The sequence below is a fragment of the Carica papaya genome, chromosome 3 (assembly GCF_054855325.1).
Source record: "Carica papaya isolate Zhongbai chromosome 3, ASM5485532v1, whole genome shotgun sequence".
Classification (NCBI taxonomy): domain Eukaryota; kingdom Viridiplantae; phylum Streptophyta; class Magnoliopsida; order Brassicales; family Caricaceae; genus Carica; species Carica papaya.
In genome coordinates, this window is record NC_142311.1 from 6,947,350 (window position 1) to 6,970,471 (window position 23,122).

General features: G+C 35.8%; 2 protein-coding genes and 1 long non-coding RNA gene across 3 annotated transcripts; 2 read left to right on the forward strand and 1 right to left on the reverse strand.

The window, feature by feature from the left end:
• Positions 1–2,874: 2,874 nt before the first annotated feature.
• LOC110814000 (chalcone synthase) lies at positions 2,875–5,037 on the forward strand. The gene is made up of 2 exons (XM_022041306.2): positions 2,875–3,389; positions 3,827–5,037. Exons 1-2 carry the CDS (start codon positions 3,200–3,202, stop codon positions 4,813–4,815), a joined length of 1,179 nt encoding a protein of 392 aa, XP_021896998.2. The 5' UTR covers positions 2,875–3,199; the 3' UTR covers positions 4,816–5,037.
• A 7,702-nt stretch (positions 5,038–12,739) lies between these two features.
• Positions 12,740–18,639, forward strand: LOC110813926 (uncharacterized). The gene is made up of 2 exons (XM_022041208.2): positions 12,740–14,500; positions 18,045–18,639. The coding sequence occupies exons 1-2, from the start codon at positions 12,887–12,889 to the stop codon at positions 18,384–18,386; spliced, it is 1,956 nt and encodes a 651-aa protein (XP_021896900.1). The 5' UTR covers positions 12,740–12,886; the 3' UTR covers positions 18,387–18,639.
• Positions 18,640–19,183: 544 nt separating this feature from the next.
• On the reverse strand, positions 19,184–22,565 carry LOC110814002 (uncharacterized). Its single transcript, XR_002539601.2, has 3 exons — positions 21,881–22,565; positions 21,670–21,756; positions 19,184–19,405 (listed from the first exon to the last, which is right to left on the reverse strand). It is a non-coding gene; the product is annotated as an uncharacterized LOC110814002 (long non-coding RNA).
• Between the last annotated feature and the right edge of the window lie 557 nt (positions 22,566–23,122).

The window sequence follows — 23,122 nt, forward strand, 5'->3', positions numbered from 1 at the left end:
TGTGGGTTGGATATAGGTTGGTATAACTGCTGTAAATTTAAGGGTTGGCAAGGGAACATTACCAGCGTATGTGTGAAACGTTAGTGTGTGTCATATGGGGAGATGTGTGTAGGGTCGGTACACCGGGTAAAGGAATAGGGGAGTCTCAAGATAACATGGTGAAGCGAGTACAGGATGGTATGGTCCTTGAGTGGGTAGCATTGGGAGACGCCGATATTGGTGGTCGTTACCTAGAAAGAGTAAGTTGATTGTCGATAGTGGTGATGGTCGGGAGACCCCGACAGGCAAGGGGTTGAGTCGCCGATGTTGGTGACGGGAGATGATAGTATCTCTGTGTGTGTGTGGCCTATTAGGGGTCGAGAGGTAGAAGATTGAGTGTTGGTCACTGATATTGGTGATGAGTGAGAACATTTGTACTCATGGGGTGACTTCGGAAGGCGGTCATATTTGATATGCAATAAAACTAACTTACCGAGACAAGTTGATTTTGTGTAGTCCCATAGTGGTACTAAAGTATGACTTAGGTTGTATAAATAGGATACCTATGGGAATACTAGATTTTCTGTTGTTGCATGTACTACTGGTAACCATAACTAGAGTTTCGGGATAAGTTAGTGATGAATAGTCCTAGGGTGGCTCTAAGGTATGACTTAGGTTGTGTAGATAAAATGCATATAGACATACTGAATTTCCTGTTATTGTATATTATACTTGAAACTTGATTTTTACCGTATTGAGTTATGTAAACTCACTCTTTATCATTAATAGATGAAGTAGGGATGGAGCCGGGATCTGAGTTACTGATTTCCGAGCATAGTATATAGCGCCACAAGGCAATGATTCTTTTTGTGGGTGGATTGTAGTGTGTCAAAGTTTATAGTAGTATGGATAATGTCTACTGGAGGTGTATAAGATTGTATTATCTTATGATGTATATGTAGGATTGCAAGTTTATATTGAGTTTGAATAATAAAGTGTGGAAAGGTTTCTTTATGTGTGATTGATTTGGCATGAGACTTGCGTGTTGGGTTATGGAATTGTCTTAGATTGCGTCGTTAAAGAAAAAAAAAACAGGGCGTTACACATGTATATTTAACACACATGCAAGTTAATTCAATTTAAAATACTGATAAACAATCAACATCTCCATACTGTTTTCAAATACACAATCACACTTATATTGCACACACACACTCACTGTTCTTTATCCTACCTTCCTAATCCGTTTTTCTTTCACTCAACAATCCACCCCCCACCTGCACACCTGCACCTCTTTCAAAGTTTCCCTTGCTCTCAGTCTCTCTATTCTCTCACCTCTGCCTTTCTCACCTAAAAACACTTTTCTCTCTATCACCATCAACCACACGTAAACCCCTACGCGTCCATCAAAACCCATTCCCTACATTCTGTTCCACCTCTCTCTCTCTTTCCTGTCTCTTTCCTCACACCAATACCCTCTCCAGACACTATTTCCGTCTCAATTCTCCTTATGCAACCCGATTTCGGTTTCCCTATCTCTCCCTTCTCCCTAGGACTCATTAGAGCCTACACACCTACTCATTCTCTCTTTCTGCTTAATACTCACATCTCTTATCTTCTTCTCCTCTAGTAATCGTCTAAATTTTACTCTTTCGCACATATTTCGTGTAAGAGCTCTTCCTCTCCCCCGGCTCACCCTTCCTGTTGTAACACCCCACAGATTTTTCCACTCTTTTTCACTCACAGTCCTAATCAAAGCTTTCAGTAATCATAATCCCTTATTTGCTCTCCTATCCCTTCAAAAACTGGCCTCCTCCGATTCCCTCTGTCGTCTCTACTACACCGTAGAGACTTAAATGCCAAATGCCATTTCTATGTTTGAAATTCAAATTCACAATACCTTCGGTCTTCATCGTTCTGTACACCGTCACAGCTCACTCACTCGCCCTAATTGTCTTCTCCTTCTCCAGCTCCATCTCCCCTCCTCGACCGACTCCTCCTTTCCTCTCTTCTCGTCTCTTCCTTCTCCATCTCTCTCTCTCTCGAATCTTCTATCGACAACCTCCTATTTTTCCTTCTTGTTCTCCTTTTTTTTTATTCTATTTATACTTCACCTGCTAATCATCCTATCTGTCCATTTCCATCTCACAATCTGCACCGTTCCTTCTCACCCCTCTCCCTCTTCCATACATATATATATATATATATATTATTATTATTATTATCATTCATTTTTTTTATTTTCTTTTACAACTCTAAAACTCAGTTATTACATTAAATTATTTATTTTACTTATAAAAATTTTATTCTTTAATTTATTTCACAGCTTTGCTCATAAAAATTAATTTTTTACGTGGTTAATTTGGTTAAGGTAAGTACGTACATACATACATATATCGTATAACTTGTATATACAGAAAATTCAACCCCACTACATTGCCGAGAACCTTTGTGGTATTCCTCATAAACCGCTCTTATTATGGAAAACCAAAATTTACATGCATCCCCCACACTTTAAGTTAATCATATATATATATATATATATATATATATATATTACATTATATTATTTAATTTTTAAGTAAAAATTATAATTATAATTATAATTATATAATTGAGCATTCAAGTTTTATGTCAGCCTTTCAAAACTGCGAGCTTTGGGTCACACTCTTTCATCAAACCAACCCATCTAATCCCTCACATGTACGGTTAGATCACCTTAAATTTATATTATAATTATAATTAAATACGTTTGATTGTAAAAATAAATTAACTGCTGCTACATTTAATTAAGTAATGGAGATATTAAATGAGCGAAAATTAAACGTATAAGATAATTAATTATACTATTAATTAACGTGAAATTGATATAGCATACAAAAATTAAATTAAATTTGATTGGCTGGTGGAGTTTGGTGCGGTAAGTGATAGAAAGAGCGGATTAGGAAACTGGGTTTCCAAATTCTATGGAGGTTAAGACTCGAGAAAGGAAAGTATTACTCATCACGTGCCAGTCAGCTCAGCCGGTTGGTACATATTACAGTATTGCATTGGTTAGGCACGTGATCTCCCCTTTCTAGCTACCCACTTACAATCACTTACATATATATGTACGTATATATATATATATATCAACATATCTATCATCGTTTCCATGTCCATCAAAACAATTTTTTCTTTTCTGGGTAGCTGATAATTAAGGTTGAAGAAGGAGAAGAAAATGGTGAGCAAGAGTGTAAACGTGGGCGAAGTCCGGCGAGCACAGCGAGCAGAGGGGCCGGCCACCGTGCTGGCGATCGGCACTACTACTCCTCCCAACTGCTTGGACCAAAGCACTTACCCGGATTACTATTTCCGTATTACAAATAGCGAGCACCGGACTGATCTCAAAGAAAAATTCCAGCGCATGTGTAAGATACATAATATATATATATAACCATAAGTTATCAAATTAATTACACCATAATCATCGTCATCATTTTCTTCTTCTCATTTTCTATGAACTCTTTAAACCTGCAGCTATTATATATTCATATACAGACAAAGGCTGTGTGTTTCACCCGTGTGATATTTTTGGTTTGAGCTCTGAGTTATAGTTATCTTTATCAATTAAAACAAGGGTTCTCCATTAACTGAATGGTACCAGTACTGAGTTAAATGATAATTAATATGAATAAATCATTGAAATATGAGATTTTTTAAAGAGAAAAATCAACTTCATGAAGAAGTCATTCAGGAAGAAATATATATTGAGAAATCAAAGGAATATATATTACCACGCATGCATGCATTTGGGTTAACAGTTTTTTCATGGATAGTTTAATTTTTGGATCATGAATTTGATCAGGTGATAAATCGATGATCAAGAAGCGTTACATGTACTTAACGGAGGAGATGCTGAAAGAAAACCCTAACATCTGTGCTTACATGGCACCTTCCTTAGACGCTAGACAAGACATGGTGGTGGTAGAGGTACCTAAACTGGGCAAAGAAGCTGCAAAAAAGGCCATTAAAGAATGGGGACAACCCAAATCCAAGATCACTCACTTGATCTTCTGCACCACTAGTGGCGTCGACATGCCCGGAGCCGACTACCAGTTGACCAAACTTTTAAGCCTCCGTCCTTCCGTCAACCGCCTCATGATGTACCAGCAAGGCTGCTACGGCGGAGGCACCGTACTCCGGCTCGCCAAGGACCTGGCCGAGAACAACAAAGGCGCTCGAGTCCTCGTCGTCTGCTCAGAGATTACAGCAATGACCTTCCGCGGACCTAACGACACCCACCTCGATAGCCTTGTAGGTCAAGCTTTGTTTGGAGATGGAGCGGCTGCAATTATCGTGGGTTCAGATCCTCTCGAAGTGGAGAACCCATTGTTTGAATTAGTCTCTACGGCGCAAACCATTTTGCCAGATAGCGATGGGGCGATCGACGGGCATGTTCGAGAAGTTGGTTTAACATTTCACCTTCTAAAAGATGTTCCCACACTGATCTCAAAAAACATTGAGAAGAACCTGGTTGAGGCACTCGAGCCATTGGGTATCTCGGATTGGAATTCGATTTTCTGGGTTGCTCATCCTGGCGGGCCTGCAATTTTGGATCAGATAGAAGTTAAGCTCGGGTTGAAGCCAGAAAAATTGCGGGCGACGAGGCATGTTTTGGCGGAGTACGGGAATATGTCAAGTGCTTGTGTGCTGTTTATTTTGGATGAGATGAGAAGAAAATCTAGAGAGGAAAAGTTGAAGACAAGTGGAGAAGGATTGGAGTGGGGGGTATTGTTTGGGTTTGGGCCTGGACTCACTGTTGAGACTGTGGTGCTTCATTGTGTGGCGAATTGAGTTAGTTTCCTGTTTGGTTGGTTGATTTTGTGCTGTTTGTTTTTTCACTTTCCTGTTTAGGAAATGTTTGTGTTCAAGGAGATTGAAATGTGCAATAAGGAGGCGCTAGTATGATGATGAAGAATCCCCTAGAAAGGATGGAATCAATACTAGTGTAGTGAATAATTGTTTTTGATGGAAAACTTAATATGTTGGACAATGAAATAAAAACGTAAAGATGAATATGGGAAGTGTAATTTGTTAATATATCAATATATAAAAGAATGTTTAATAAATGAATTAGTTATTAATGTGTTTAGAATTTCTTTTTGAAAAATATTTATTATTTTTAAATGAATAATAAAGTATAAAACAATATATATTATAAAATAGATATACAGAATGATGTACACATAATAGAACAAAAATATATAAAAATATAAAACATCAAGGATGTTTTCCAGTACTTAAAAGAAGTGAAGTCTACTGGTTTGTAAGTCAACAATACAACAGCAGAAATAGAAACGAGATCTAAAATTTCACTAACATAGTGCTCAGGCACAAAGTGAACTATAAACTTTGAATCATAACATACACATTATTCACATAGATTATCTACTGTAAAAGACCTTATTATACGTAGAAACTAACTATACTAATAAGATACTCAATTTATAACAAAGTCCTTAAACATAAGAAATGAAAAATATTAACTCATACAAAAAAAAAGTAATATAAACCTTAAGTAAAAAGAAACAATATTATGTAATGCAATGCTAAGTGACGAAGAAGAAGAAATTATGTGAAAATACCACTTTGTCTAAAGTAATAAATCAACAAGAGCAATAAGTATCTAAATTAACAAAATAGTAATAGAAAATATAGTTTGGATCTTGTATACACACACATTCACTACTATTCATACCCCAAGGAATTAAAGTAGGTTGTAATACCTCATACCTAAATACCCTTACCCCAACCATCTGTGTGACCAAAATCACTTATACCGAAAAGTTTAAACTCAAATTATTATTATTACTATTATTATTATATAACATAAGCATTTTTATGAAGCTAAACAATAATATATTTTTCTGATTAATGATTGATTTATCACAATCTCTATCATTTAAATCTTTGATATTTGTACAAAAGTCACGTATCATACAATCTCAACTCACAATGCAAAGACTTATAATGTTGAATATCGTACTAGTTAGGGTACTAATTATTTAATATTATTAAAATGCTCACAGCCCAAATACCAGTGGTTAACAATATTTTTGACTCAAATCAATTGGTGTTCAATACTTTAAAGTTAAGTTATTTGTAATATGTAACTTAAGTTTTTCTATAAAATTCAACAATCATATATATTTATAATATTAGATTATGATATTACATAGATGATCTATACTAAACTAATAGTTATAAGAACATATACATCATAACAAGTTTCTCGAATCTTCCAATTGCTTAAAAGTAGACAGTAATACACGATCATCTAACAAACACCAGTTCATAGTATTTATATATTTTTCAAAATTTATATACCAAAGGGAGTAAAAATTTTTCAATAATTGAGTCATTTTTCAATTCTTTTTTTTTTTTGTGAAATAAGAACTTTATTAAGAATACAAATACATTATAATCAAAGAGTAAAATTTGATAAAGATAAATTGAATATTTCACAAAATAAAAGTAATTTCATTTCAACATATTTAACATCATATAGATATTTTATTTGTCATAATAATACATAAAAAATAAAAGAAATATTTTTTTACTGAAAAATTAATATTAAGTAGTAATTGCATAGTATTTGAATAATTTTAGAATTGATGTGTCTTTATTTGTAGTTTTATTATTACAATCAATGTGATATATATTCAAAATAATGATTAATTTTATTATGGTTCACTATTAATTTTTTTTTTTGAAAGACAATGTTAATAGATTATTATTTTATATTATATGATCGGCGACTTATATCAATAATAATATTGTATTTATAAATATAAATTATAGATATGCATGCATATATATATATATATATAATAAAATTAAGACTCAGTCCTTATAACATAAAAATATTTTTTTCTGCCAAAAAGTCAAAGTAAATTAACACAGTTTTCTTTTAGAAAAACATAAAAAAAATGAGTAGAAATAAATGTAGAGCAAACATAAAAAGTAACACAGTGAGGAATAAATATTATCATTTATAATTATTATAATAATAGTTTTAAGCACTCCCGAAAAGGAATTATTATTACACTTAATAAAAATGGCGAGTAACATCCAGCATTGATTTTTAACTTTTACTTACCATTTTGACATAATCGATGCGAGTTTTTAGCAACCCCGCGGAAACAGAGCTGATGTGACCATTTTACAAGGGACAGAAAACGGCGTCGTGTTGTTAATGTTATCTCCATGGGTAATCTGGGCAAAAAGTAGATCAGCAAAAAAATAAAATAATAATAATAGTAAATAAATAAATAACTTATCTCGAGCTTTAATATTATCATAATTCTAGTAGTTTGAAAGCTTGTTAATTATTATTTTTTAATTTATGATATTAATACTAATAAATAATCGAATCGATTCATAAGGATGAAGAAATTTTATAAACAAAGAGGAATTAAGAAATTACTAGATTAATGAATTACAAAATTCTTGATGTTATTTCTCTCTGAGTAATTTAATTTATTTTTATAAATATTCAAATTGTATATTCTTTTACGTATATGATATTGTATTCTTTCCTTATACATGCATATTGAATTAATACTTTGACTTGTATAGGTAGAAGAAGCTAATTGAAAGGGACCATGTATACAATTTTTATAAATGTATATTAGCTAATATATATATATATATATATGTGTGTGTGTGTGTGTGTATATATAGCTTCCCTGTTACTGGTACCGGAGATCAAACATATATACTACGTCACGATTCCAACATCTTTAATGGAATTTGTCAAGTTCTTCACTTAATAATATCATCTATTCATTTTGTTAGGTGAAGAGTTACTTTATTTATATACATTACTTAAGCTACAGGTAACAGATCGTTTTCTTTTAAAAAGTTTGAATATTTCACTTTGGTTGTATTCCATATATTCTTGTTTAGAGTTTATGTCTTATATAATAATTAATGTGTCTCTATATTTAATTTATATTTATATTTTTAATAAAAAATTATATTTACTTTCATACGCGGAAAGGGGAAGAAAACAGGAAAAATACGTTTATAAAATATGATTATTCAAAAACTATACATAATACGATTTTATCGTAATGTACCTTTTTTAATCATTCTTCTTTTGATAAATAGTTATTAGTTATTTTTTTTACTCGTGTAAAAACAAGTATAGTTTATGAATCTTGTATGGATAATCCGATGAACTCTAAATCAGTATGTACATAAAGAGTATTGGTTGATCCATCTATCTTAATTCCAAAATTATAATATAACGATAGATGATCAAGTTGAGTAGAATAGTATTAAAGGAGTGTGGTTTTTGCTATCATAGGGTATTTTTAAATTCAATACTGATGCATCGGTGGGACCTAATGAGTAGATTAGATGGATACATATATACATATATATATATAATATTTTATTTTATAAGTTAGTTATCGGTTTAACAATATATAATAAAAATTTGTATGTAGAGATAAGTATATTTAAATTATTTGAGTCACAAGTAGCAACCATAATATAATGGTTTACAAATATATTACTTGTAACACCCCGTTTTTTTTTCTTTCTCCTAATGGCATAAGATAAAGCACTCCTACGACTCGACACGCAAATCCCATATCATTCAAATTACGCATAAGAGAAACTTGTCCATAGTTCATTATTCCAAATCAATTGTACATACACCTCCACCTCTACATCACATGGCAACACATTATCATACATTTCCAGAAATTCAATACCCATACTAAGACACCTTTTACAAACTACTTTATGCCACGAATAAAACTTGTGCCCTATGGCACTACAGACTGGGCTCCGTTACCAGCAGCTCGGATCCCGGCTCTGTTCTTACTCCATCTGTAAATGATGAGAAGTGAGTTCACATAACTCAATACGATAAAAATCAAGTTGTAGGTGTAGTATGCAGTGACAAGAAATTCAGAAATGTCTATATGCAGTTATCCTACCCAACCCAAAACAAATTATAACACCCCCTACAACTAGCCATCAAGATCCTACCCCAAAGGAACAATTCGGCAATCAATAGCACACACACAACAACAATCCATTAGCTCACGTCACCAACCTCGGCGACTCATACTCTCTCCTCCATCGCTCGACCTCATGAGGCCACACACACACACAAGTACCTTCATTTCACGTCACCAATATTGGCAACCCACATTCACTCCTCCACCTCTCGACCTAAATAGGCCACACACACACACAAGTACCATCATCTCACGTCACCAACATCGGCGACTCATACTCACTCTTCTAACTCTTGACCTCGTTAGGCCACGCACACACACAAGTATTATCACCTTACGTCACCAACATCGGCGACTCATACTCTCTCCTCCACCTCTCGACCTTATTAGGCCACACACACACACAGGTATCATCACCTCACGTCACCAACACCGGTGACTCATACTCTCTCCTCCACCTCTCGACCTTAATAGGCCACGCACACACACAAGTATCATCATCTCACGTCACCAACATCGGCGACTCACACTACATCTCACCGACGTGCTCCTAATCTCCCATCCTAAACCACACGCTACCATCTACCCTTGCGCCATTCTAATTCCAAGCAACTACACTCTCCGCCCCCCCTCCCCCCCCCCCCCCCTCTAACTTACCTCCCCCTACTGTTATATTACACCTCTTCCCTCATCTGAACCCCATCAATCCCTGGTTTCTATATCCTAGTCCTCTCCATCGTACCATCCAGTACTCTTCTCTCACCCACCGCCCTCACGCTCCACTTCCCCTATCCTTATGCCTCCTCCCGCTTCCTCTATACTTATGCTTCCCTAGGGTGGTTAAAAAACCTCTCGACTCGCACCGTCTCAATCCGTACACTCACCCCTCCCACTGTACGCTCACTGAATACGTCGCCTTCTGCTCGCGACTCCCTCCGCGCCTCCACCCACGCACACACCTCTTTCTGTCATCTCGGGTTTTTCCCACCCCCGCACTCACTAAATTTCTCACTCACTCTTCCTCCCACTGGTCCTCCCTCTGTACTACACGCACAACCTCCATTTTCCCCCACGGTTCCCCGTACGCCCCAAACATCGCCATACTTTCGCTTCCCCCGGCCTCCTCTGCGAACGTGCGGAATAATCCCACACTCTACCGCCTACCTCCACCTCTCAGCTCCGTCACACCAACTACGGACTCCACAACCTGCAAAAAAAATCACAACTCACACCACACCAAAGCAACTGAAATTTTCACCGTACCTCCCGTTTCCATCTTCCTTCCTTCTGCCGGTATCGTCGTCCGTCCACGGTCTCTTTCCCTCTCCCTTCTCGCTCCCCTCCGTTCCGACCCTCTCCTCTCTCCTTCTGGAACTTTCCTTCCCTTCTTCTTCTCCGCTCTCTTCTTTCCCTCCTTTTCTCTTTTTTTTCTTCCCTTTTCTCCCTTTCCTGACCTCCCTTTATCCCCTACTAGCTTACTTAAAACGATGTCGTTTTCCTTCATCCCAAAACGACGTCGTTTTTTTCCTCTTTAAAACGGCGTCGTTTCCTACTTTTATATATATATATATTTTTTGTTTCTAGTCATTACATTACTAAAGTGCGATTCAATAATTATTTATTTTTAATTGTCTAATTTATTAGTGCATAACTCTAAAATAAATCTATTAGTTAAAAACATTTTATGATTAATTTTACGTCATATTTTATTTGCATCTGGAGATATTCTTAGAACTTATAATTAGGTTGCTCTTATATTGGCTACGGGAGACAGTATGCTACATGAATGAATGTTTTTTTCGGAGCCACCTGATTTTCTGACTTCCTACATTTGCAGAATGATTAGTGATTAATTATATGATTTATTTTAAAAAAAGATACACATATATATTTATATATATATATAAAAGAGGGAATAACATCATTTCAGGTAGGCTTAGCCAATTAGGTATGGGAAAAGTGGAACAAAATTGTGTAATTGATTACCCAGATGCCCGGCTATCTTGTGAGGATTCCTCCCAATTTCAACCTCTTAATTAACCAATTTTTTGAGGTTCAATTAGTCTAATATTTATAGATTTAGTCAATTAAACTCAATATCTAATAAAAAAAAATATATCAAATATTAATTATGGTACTTAAATAACCCACTTAGCAAAAACAATTTCCACTAAGCACTGGGATATTATTTCCTAAATTTGTATTTACTTAAAATATCTAGTTATTAATAATAACAAAAGAAGGATATAATTTAGAAGCCTCTTTAATGCCATATTTTTATTTTAATTTTTCAAATACTGATTTATTATTATTCTTATGAAAAATTAAATATTATATATTAATCATACGGCAAACAAAAGTCTAATTTAAAATGTTGAGCCTAAAGCAAAAGTGACTTTTAAGATGATGATAAAAAAAAAAGTGAGGATAATAAGACAAAAAGCGAGTGGCTGAGGCTCAATCCAAAACCGACAAATTAAAACGAATCGGGTTGGATTCTTGAGGTGGTTGGCTAGAGGGCCAGGCCTCGTGCCCCATATTTGAAAACTGTAGCAGCCGGTCAGCCAATCAATTTTCGTAATTAAATATGAATTAACCATGCTTATGTTGTCCGTTTCTGAATTAATTAACCACGTTTAATTTCAAATTAAATTTAATTAATTAGGGAAATTGGAAAGCAAGTTCCCCCCTTTCTTGCCTCACATGGCTACCTTCCCATTTTGGACCGTCTCTGATCTCTCACTTCAATTTCTTCTCTCTCTCTCTCTGTTTTGTATGCCTTTCAACCTTATCTGTTCAAACCACAGGAAGAAAAGATATACGTAAAAAGACCAAATAAAACAGTAATTCAAGAAGGAATTTTTTTTTTTCCTATCTCGAAAACAAACCTTAGCTTCAGTCAGATTCGCAGAGAGATAATTACGCTAGCCTTTACTTTTTTTTTTTTTTTTTCTATTTCATTTGATTTGGGTTTTTTTTTTTTCCTACATATTTCCTCCTTTCTCCCTTCTTTCTTCAACTCTCTAAACTTAGGACGGAGACATGTCAAACTGCTACTTGTTCTAACACCCATTTACTTTGATTCTTCTCTTTTGTGTTATTGCTTTTTGGCAGAAGCAGTTCCCTCCTCCCCCCTTCGCTGTTTACCTTGCTTGGAAGGTGGGGTTTTGTTGCTTTCCTCTCTACCTCTGACTTTCTTGATTCCCTCCCTTCATTTTAACAGATTCCCTTGCTGGACTTTTCATTTCTTATTCTTGGGTTTTAATTTTTAAGTTTTGTTTCGCAAACCCACATGCATGTTCATGGGTTTGTCTGATCTGGATTGGATCACAAGGATCTCTTGTTCCTTCTTTCTATTTGAAGAGTAGTTTGGAGAGAGAGAGAGACAGAGAGTTTGGAGAGAGAGAGAGGTACCGTGCTCTATTTTCTTTTCCTTGTAAAATCTTGGTTACTTGTGGGGATTCATAGAAGCTGGGGAAAAGAAAGGAGAAGGAGGGGGAGAAGGTGAGGTTTCTTGGCTTCCAGGACCTTTTCCTCGGTCCTACTCTCTTAATTCCTTTCTTTTCATATCAGATAGGCATAGCTACGATTGTCTCTTTCTTGGTGTTGTTTTCTTCTGCCATATCGGTGGCCAGTTGAATTGACTGTGTCCCATTTCTGGTAAAGATTGCGCGCAATTGCTCTCATATTCGCCATCATTTGATCAATGAAGAGAGTTTTCTTTTTTACTTTAGGGGGGGTCCCTGGGATTTGGATTGGAGCAGTAATCATTAATGGTATTTAGTTGATTTTGGATATTGGATGATTGAATTGGGTTTTTGATTGTTCGTATTAGTCTGGGGGTGATCTCACCTGCCTATATTACACGTACACACACTAACTCCTGAGGCATGGCGGGGATTGATGTTTCCAAGTATGCCCACAGCCCTGTGCACAGGGCCATTGTTACCAGAGATTATGCCGGTCTCAGGAGGATGCTAGCTGGTCTTCCTCGTCTGTGTAACCCGGCCGAGGTCCGCACTGAAGCAATTTCAATGGCTGAGGAGGAGAAGGCCGATGCAATTTCAGCTATGATTGATAGGCGTGATGTTCCTAATCGTGATACGCCTCTTCATTTGGCCGTCAAGCTCGGAGATGAAACTGCAACTGAAATGCTTATGGCTGCTGGTGCGGATTGGAGTTTGCAAAACGAGCAGGGATGGAGTGCTCTGCAGGAGGCTATTTGCAACAGAGAAGAGAAGATTGCCATGACTATAGTCAGGCATTATCAGCCATTGGCATGGGCAAAATGGTGTAGAAGGTTGCCTCGTTTGGTGGGGACTATGCGAAGGATGAGAGACTTCTATATGGAAATTACTTTCCACTTTGAGAGTTCTGTCATACCCTTCATTTCTAGGATTGCTCCTTCAGACACCTATAAGATTTGGAAGAGGGGTGCAAATCTGAGGGCAGACATGACTTTGGCTGGATTTGATGGATTTAGGATTCAGCGTTCTGATCAGAGTATTCTTTTCCTTGGTGATGGGTCTGAGGATGGACAGGTCCCTCCTGGCTCCCTTTGCATGATATCACACAAGGATAAAGAGATTATGAATGCTTTGGATGGTGCTGGTTCTCAAGCATCCGAAGAAGAGGTTCAACAAGAAGTGGCGGCAATGTCTCAGATTAATATTTTCAGGCCTGGGATAGATGTCACTCAGGCTGTTCTTTTGCCACAGTTGACATGGAGGCGTCAGGATAAGACAGAAATGGTGGGTCAGTGGAAGGCTAAGGTCTATGACATGCACAATGTGGTTGTTAGCATTAAATCTAGGAAAGTTCCTGGGGCTATGACTGATGATGAGTTCTTCTCGTCTTGCAATGAAAATGAAGCAGAGAGTGAGGAACTTGATGACATCTTGACAGAAGATGAAAGAAGGCAGCTGGAAGTTGCTCTCAAATTGGATTCATCAGAATTGAATAATGAGAATGCCAATAGTGTTGTTGGGCATCGCCATAGTTTTTATGAGCAGAGGGAGATTCCTATTGAGGATGTGAATGGTTGCAGAAATGGGGAAGCTAAACAAGAAAAGAAAGGATGGTTTGGTGGATGGAGGAAACGGGACACGAAGCCTGAAGTGCAGAAGAAGATTTCACCACCTAGAACTTCTCTCTGTGTAGATGATAAGGTGAGTGATCTTCTTGGGGACTCCCCATCTGGAAGTCAGCCAAAGCCTGGAAGACATTCTGTTGAGGTTATTGTGAGAGAGGAGCATAGGAGAGGAAGAGATTCCAGAATGTCTTCCTCTACAAGTTCTGATGGTGGAAATAGACGGAAGGACGGAAGTCGCGAGAGTGAGTATAAGAAAGGATTGAGGCCTGTTCTTTGGCTTTCCCAAGACTTCCCCTTACAAACTGAAGAACTCCTGCCTTTGCTTGACATTCTTGCCAACAAGGTCAAGGCAATTCGCCGGTTGAGAGAGCTGCTCACATCAAAGCTTCCAGTGGGAACCTTTCCTGTCAAGGTATGTTGCTCATCTAGTGTATCGTAGTTGAAACTTTTCATCATATTGTTCTTTTTAAGTATTATATGTGATTCTGAATTACCACACTTTTTTGGATTAAATTGGGTTTCTGTTAGTGTATCTCTTTCTAAGATCCTACTTTTTTTTCGCTTAATTCGACAGTATTTTCATGTTTGTCTCCTCCCTCTCTATTCATCACAAGAAATACTGCCGTGTTATGTTGTGTATGACCTTTAGATTTGTACCACCCTTTATGGGCACTTATATGTTCAACATTAAACTTTCAGTGGTCATCTAAACATGTTTTGGGGTGCATATCAACAAGGCCATGTAAGCAATATGGCTTATGGTCTGAGTTTTTGGACAAAATGAGTCTAGATAGATTTAAAATTTTAGATATTTGTTTCTTAGGATCTTAGTTCTTGGACTAGATAAAATCAAGAGATACTTAAACTTTTTAGATATTTGTTTTTGTCGTGAAATGCTCTGGAAACTTATTTTACGAGTATTGTGTGGGTCAAGAATTGTGTTTCTGAAAATTTGAGCTCCTAATGTACATATGGGTCCCTGCTTCTAGCTGTTGGATTATTTTTTGGTTCATGCTAGGATGGGGTCATATTTCATAATATTTTCCTTCAAGAAGATATTATTAGACAGAAAGGGAATACTTAGAATGAGGATAAAGTAACCTTTTGCAAAAAGAAACAACGTCAAGAAAGAAACCAAAAGAGAAAAAAAGGTAGAAATTTTCAATATCAAGACAACCTTCCAGTTTGCTAATAAATGGTGACAAATCCCTTATAAAGTCCATATGCCATGACCCACAAAGAGGCCGTACAAATCATTTTGTCCCAAACAGCTCATGTGGGATTAACCCGATGGTTAAAAATTTCAAGCATTATGTCTCCAGCCACAAAACCCAACACCGATGAAGAGGATCCTCTCTATAGCACCATGCTTGGTGATTTCACTATGTTGTCCATCTTGGAAGGGAAACAGTGTGATTACATTGTATAATAAAATAGTGTTGAAACATTTTCTTCTGGTGTTGAACTAGAATGTTAAGTAGAATCTTAGCATGCATTCTTGGTGCTTCTTTTTTTCCCATCTTGTTCTATTTGTATATTCTTCTTCCTTTTTTGATAGAGTTTATAATTGGAACTAGCATCTAGTAGTTTGAGAAATCAGAGTTATGGTAAGATCACTGGGGTTGTTAGGTGGACTAGCCCCCTGAAAATGGATTGAGTTTAATTTCTATGGTGTTGTTGTCTAGTTGTAAGATGCTGTCAACTGGATTGAGCTGGATTTGTGTAGGTTTCAAATTCAGAGTGCTTTGAATCGGAATAAACAGGTATGAATAATGTTACCAGAAGGCGCTCATCTTGGTTCCAGCCAATCAAATTTCTATGCAATATGTTAGTTTATAGGTGCCCTGACTCTCCTATACCCTTTAGAACTAATATTCTGTTTGGTCCTCGCATTAGATTGATCTATGGATATATGTATGGACAAATATGGTACCTTTTACACTATGTTACGATTTCAAATTTACTTTAAAATAATACATAGCTGTACATTTTACACTTTGTTTTAATCTGGTTTTATTTTTAAAAAAATTGTTTTAATCTGGTTAAGATGGGTTGGTTAATCATGAATCTGCAATTCAAAGTTATCTCGTTACCAAGTAAATTATTAACTATACCTAATTAACCATTATAAGAATACTTTAGGTCATTTACTGAAAATCAAATCACTTTTGGGCCATTAATTTGCTTTTGGAGTATGAAATCCAATACTTAATTGTCTATATACTACTCACATATTCTTCATGGATCATTAGGCTCTGAATATGAATTCCTTTCAGTTATTTTTGTTAGTTTAGACATTGTGCCTCCTTTTTTATTTCTTTTCTGGTTGAAATTTCACTGTGTCTCTGAACTATTTGCTATGCCTGACTATTTTATTTCTTAATGTTACCAATTTCTGGAGATATATTCTTCTATGGTGCTCAAATTTTCTTTTAAAAGTCCTTATGATACCCTCAAACTTTTCCTCTACTAATCCAAACCATAAGCCCACTCAAGTTCCCCACAAACCCCATGGGCAGGTTATTCAGGTCTGCTCTCCTTTTTCCTGCTTAGTGGATATTTTACGCATGAAACCTGTTTGTACTGAGTTAATGACATCCACAATTGTCTCTGCCATCCTTAGGCTTGAGAACTGTAGGATTTTATGCCTAATAGCCTAATTATTTGATAATGATCAGATGTTATATTTTCATGGAGCACTACTTAGTCTGAATATAGCAACTATTCTATTTGCTTTTATGCGATAAGTGCATAGTTCGTTATTTAAGATGAACAGCAGAGATCTGAGAACATGAAGTGCTTCTGAAACTTACATTAAGTTATTGTTTAGCTTGAGATCTGAGTTAGTAAGCATAGCATCATAAGTTTTAACGCCTATGAGGTCATGGGTATTGCACTGGGAAAGTTGATCAGCAATGAGCCCCAGTTGTATTTATAAGAGATTGGAGTCACAAAAATTTACTAGATCTTACACCAAAGTGGTGAAAGTTGCTGCCTTTACATTGAAGGGTTTTATTTTAACCACTAGAGGTGCAATCTCTGTGGGTCAGACTGGGCCGAAATGGACAACTCGTGTTTGCGGGTTATTAGATATACATGTACAAGAATGTTAGGTAACGTGTACCTACAGCGATTTTGTAATATTAATTGGAATTCCTGGAGCAGCGTTCCTTTCTCAGATGCTTCATATAGTAAGGATTTCTGTTTTGAGTCTGGCCAGGCATTTCTGGTCAAGATCCTGTGAAGGTAGTTGGTAATGACAAACAATCTGTGCATCTAAATTTTGTACTTTCAGTAAGTCTCATATGTTCTGGTTACTCAGGGAGGAAAATTTAAATAATTATGTTTAATTGGCCACTTCTTTTTGTCTTTTTTAGATACTTGAAAAATCTTTTTTCTTGGAAATTTGAAGTACTCCTATCTTGCTGTGTTCTTGCATATTTGTTTTCCTTTGCCTGTAATGGAGAAGTATGCAGCTATACTTGTTCGGTAGCAATTCTTGACAACAATAATAGTCAAGTAGATATAACACACCTAAATTTTTTAATTCCATTTTTACCTTATCTCTTTTTTGACAAGACAAACTTACTGATGGTTCTCATTGATGGAATTTGATACAGTAATTGAAAAATCATCTTTAAAGTTCTGCAATTCTTATTGTATGCCTACGTTGTTTACCAAGGAATCTAACTGTGTAGCTGATCTGAAATGAAAGAAAGTAGTTCTATGAGTCTATCCCAGCATGTGTATCACGTGACCCAATACTCCATTCTCCTTATATTTATACACATGTGAATGCTTATTTCTGGCTAGTAAGATATCATAGGACTGTAAAGATACATCATACTAATCTATCATTTATGTTTTCCTCTTGTTCATTCTCCCTGCTTCCTTTCCTCTCTGTCCATTAAGGAAACTTTTGAAACGTGTTGCTCAGAGAGCTTAGTTACATGCAGGTTGCTATCCCAGTGGTTCCTACCATAAGAGTGCTGGTAACATTTACAAAGTTTGAAGAATTGCAGCCAGTGGATGAATTCTCAACGCCACCTTCAAGTCCAACACCTGCAGGCAGGGATAGCCCAGCAATAACACCGTCCTCTAGTTCATCCTGGTTTCAGTGGATAAAAACCCCATACAGCCGGCCCAGCTCATCTACCGGTGGTTGCAGTAGTAGGATAGAAAATATCCAAGATCCATTTGCAATTCCCCCGCACTACACATGGGTAAGTGCAGAAGCAAAGAAAAAGAAGATGCAGGAGAAGAACAAATCAAAGAAAGGGAGAGGTCAGAGCCAATGACATGTTGTTTTACTTCGCACGAGCAAGCAAGTGTTATAGCAGATAGCTAGGGAAAATAGTGGTTTCAAGAGCCAAATGAAAGTTGTTGAGGAAAAGTAAAATAGTATTGTTTGGGGGCATATGCTTCTAGATTGAAGTAAATGAAATGTGGTATATTCATTGTGGGGGGGTGCAGAAAGAGAGAAAAAAGAAACATTTGTGATTCTTACAACCATTTAGGTTATACATTGGCTTTCTTGTGGGTGTTAACTAACTTCTTTCTTGTTGGTTCATGTGCTTCAATCAAAATTAGGTGATTTTTATTTTTAAATTTTGATTCACCTAAAAAGTAGGATTAACTTGCAGGTTATATATACTCAAAAAGTCTTATTCTGCTCCTGGGAGGGCAATTACATATATATATATAAAAAACTAAAGTGATTTTTTAACTGATTGCATTCACGGATTTAAGATCGCGTGTAATGATTAGTGATTAAGAGAATCCTGATAAACAAGTAAAAGAAAGTTTCAACACGATTTTTGGCTTTTGCAATAGCATTTCTTCAACTTCATAATTGCACTCATGCTTGCTCTACTCTCAAGCAAACAAACCCAATATTCCTATAATAACTTTTAAAATTTTGATTATTTCATTTTATAAACTTGTAAGTTGGTGTTCGTGAAAATAATAATATAACTAAAAGAATTTAAAATCTTTTCTTTTTCTATCTTGTATTTTCTAAAAACTATTTTGCCAATACTTTTATTATTTATTATATAAATATATAGTTCTTAAATCTCCTGTAACGGTCCGAAACTTAAAAGGAAATAACTTATAAATTGAATACGGAAGCGAAATAATAAAGTTATGGTTTACATTCCTTACACAATAATTTAGAATATACAATAGGGTTACGAGAATGACCATTCTAAACAAATAAACGAAAAATCAAAGAAATAAATAGAAAGTAAATAACTGGGCATTCTATTCGCAACCCTCTTGTGGATCGAGATCTGGATCTGGATATTGCCATCTTGATCTGAAATGGTTAATGAAAGAGTGAGTTACATAAGCCCAGTAAAAATATCACACTACTCACCGATACAGAAATGAAAGTTGGTAAAAATCATAAAAACAACTAATGGAGCTCTTAATTTAAGTAAATTCGTTTATTATAAATAAAATCATTTATTGCATACTTACCGTAACGAGATTTTCAAAACCAACATATATGAGTAATAATACAAACAACATCATAATCTCATATTCAATTAATTAGAATAACAACTTTTTTTTTTATCTGCTTATTGGTATTCATGGGATCCATAGGGATGTTCCTACTACACGTGAACTTTAATTCAACATTGTCAACTAACCGGCCGTCCTCATACCCCGTCCGGTGTGAACACTAAAAATACCATCTCTCAATACCCCGTTCGGTATAAGGATGAAACAGGTTGTCCTCATACCCCGTCTGGTATGAGCGCCAAAATATCAATTCTCTATACCCCATCTGGTATGAGATAACGTTCATGGCATGGTTCCCTATGTACCCGGTCTCTCCAACATCTCTCAGGATATCCAGTGAGACTACCATTCATTTATTCACCTAATCAAGCAATTCCCGATTTACATTTAATTTCTAATTTCACAATTTAACTGTAAATCATGCAAAATAAGCAATGCATGCATTAAGGAAACACAACTGAATTATCTTACCAACTCCAGCGTATTATTATGCATTTAAAACTGTAAAATCAATCAATTAATTAAAACAGGATAAATAGTGATAAATAACTAGGTATGCCTCAATTAGTAACCTATAATTAATTATCGAAGTTTTTTAAATTATGCAAAACGCCGTATTATTTATAATTAAACTTCAATTCCATAACAGAAAATAAGGTGAGAGATTTTTACCCGAATCGGTGTTCGAAATACTAAACTTTCATATGCGCCTACTAGCGGTCCCTAAGTCCCTTGAATTTTTATTCGGAGATTAAAACACGTTTTAAGTATCTAAAAATACTCCCAAAATTCAGAAATCTGCGTTAAAAATCTTTTCTGGCCAATTTCAGAATTCTGGCACAGTGACACCGCCGTGCTCCGGCGACGACACTGCCACCTGTGGTGGTAATTTACCTCGGACTGGCCGTTTTTGGCCAGTTTTGATCGATTTTGACCGATTTTATTCTCATCCATACAAAAAACACGTTGAGGGATCTCGATTGGTCGAAAAAAGTAAAAAAAAAAAAGAAGTTAACAACGGCAGAGTTTTTCGATGCGGCGGCTCTGCCGGTTCACCTTCGCGGTTGGACGTTTTTCTTCGATCAACTTGTAGATAACAGAATGGTAAATACAATGGTAGAAAAATCGCACAAAACGGGAATTAAGAAGGGCCTCATCGGAGGCAGTTTTTGATTTTTTTTTACGGCAGCACTACTAAACTTTACCCACGATTTTCGGCTCATCCGCCGGTGTTTTTGCTCCGATTTGGCCATGGGAGTGTTCAAAATAAAATTTCGAGTGAACGAAATTTTTCTTACTTTTTTTGGCGGTCGGAGGTAGCTCCGGCACGGCGGCGAGCGGTGGTCGACTCCCTTATTAGGCGATTGGTTCTTCTTCTCTGGCGAGAGGCTAGCAGCTAGGGTTAGGGTTCGGTGTGAAGTGAGATATTTACACCCGTCTTTTTTTTAATCTGAACCGTTCATCGCATTTGATCTTGACCGTTCGATCACGTTTAAAGAAGAAATGAATCTGGATCGTTCATCGCGATTTGTTCTGGACCATACGATCGCATTTAAAATAGAGAATGAATTTAGACCGCTCATCGCATTTAATCGCGACTATCCGATCGCGCATGAGGATGGAACGGATCTGGATCGTCCACGCGTGCGGGAACGAATCCGGACTGTTCGATTGTAAGCACGCAGATTACCAGCGTGGCCTCCCACGTGACACCGAGTCAACATGCCTTGCCACGCGACACATTCCGGTTTGTCGAGACTGCTGACTGAGCGGTCTCACGTGATATATTTTTTTTAAATTACGTTTTGACCATCAGTTTTCAATTTTTTTTTAAAAAAAATATCTCTCGAACTCAAATTTTTACTCATTTTTTTTAATTTTTTAATTAAATAAAAATTTAAAAATTATATTTTTATATATTAATTTTAATTTTTAAAATTAATTATGAACCAGATTTCAGAACCGGTTATTATATTCCCTCATCATTAAACACAATTATAAATATATATAGATTTAGAAAACCAAAATTTTAGATAATAATAAAAATAATATTACCTCTAGAGATGTTCTCAATTTCATTGGATACTGCAAATGCAAGAATTGCTGCTTACAGCTACTCCAAGTTCTCCATCTTCTGACACACTGTTTTCACCGTGAAACAGAAATTCATTTTATGTTAATTAATATTTTTTAATTCCTTATAACAGAAATTCCAATATAATTCATTAAAAAAAAAATTGATATTTTTTTCTTTTTTTGAGAAAACCTGTGTTCGAACTCGTGTACATGAGCAATGTCTTTGCCGTGGGCATCTGACCAGCTTACTTTTCTTCTTTCTCCTGCCCTACGACTCTTGACTTCATTCTCCTGCAACTTACCACTACTTTTCTTCTTCAGATTACTCTTGAGGTTGATGGGGGGGCTTTCAACGTGACAGTGGAACCCATTAGAATCATTGCCGTTGCCGTTACCGTCATCTCCGTCGCCATTGCACTGATTACCCAAATAATCTTTGTTTTCTCCACAAGACTGCTTGATCTTGACGTTTCTACTGACGATTTCTTGATTATCTCTGCCGTTAATATTTCTTGAGGAGACATAGCAAGAGCACACCAAAGCAGTGCAACTTTTCTTCACCGGCGCCGCCAGCTCTGATCCTTCCTCCTCCTGTTTAAATTATTGATACCATGATACACTGCGGGAACTCTGTATGTATATATGTATATGTGGGTGTGTGGGTATATATATATATATATATGTGGGTGTACTGGTATATGATGAAACGAGATGGAATGGTAAGAAAGACAAGGAATTAAGAGGAGAAAGATAGAAAGAATGAATATGTAAATGATTAAGGGATGTTTTTAGAATGCAGCACTCAATTAGTGCTGCGAAAGATAAAGGATTTGAGTGGAGTCTTTTGACTGTTTTGACGGGGATGCTATTCATTTTTTCTTTTTCCCCACCTATATATATGTGTGTGTGTATATACATATATATATATATTCTTCTTTTTCTTTTATGTTGGCTTTTCGTTGTGAGAGCCTGCCATGCAATCATGAAGATGCGATGGTAAAAGAGAAAAATGATTCTTTGGTCCGTAAGCAATGATGAATTCTCAAACATTTTATGATTTATTGATATATTTTGTTTTTAAGTAAAAATTTAAAATATATTAATCATATTAATGTTATTAAATTAATATTTCGCGCAAAGTAATAGTGAATCTATTAGTTTTATTCAACTAAAATAATAATTTCGTCCGTATATTGTTTACTTTTCTTTAAATTACTTAATACTTCAAATTTTGGTCAAATTAATCTCTACTTATTTTAATAAAAAAAATTTATTTAGTTTCTAATTTTACTAAAAGATGACACTGTTAAATTAGAATATTCTTATCAAATTCATATGCAATAATTTTTTATTAATTTAAGTGTTAGTTGAGTATTTTGTTAAATTTAAATGATATTTGATGTGATATTAAAAAATATATAGATAGATTACT

What these genes read in the sequence shown, in the direction of transcription:
- LOC110813926 (XM_022041208.2), top strand. Translation starts at nt 12,887, where the DNA reads ATGGCGGGGATTGATGTTTCCAAGTATGCCCACAGCCCTGTGCACAGG. An exon ending in TGGGAACCTTTCCTGTCAAG is followed by an intron (nt 14,501 to 18,044) that starts GTATGTTGCTCA and finishes AGTTACATGCAG; the next exon opens with GTTGCTATCCCAGTGGTTCC.
- LOC110814000 (XM_022041306.2), top strand. Translation starts at nt 3,200, where the DNA reads ATGGTGAGCAAGAGTGTAAACGTGGGCGAAGTCCGGCGAGCACAGCGA. An exon ending in AGAAAAATTCCAGCGCATGT is followed by an intron (nt 3,390 to 3,826) that starts GTAAGATACATA and finishes GAATTTGATCAG; the next exon opens with GTGATAAATCGATGATCAAG.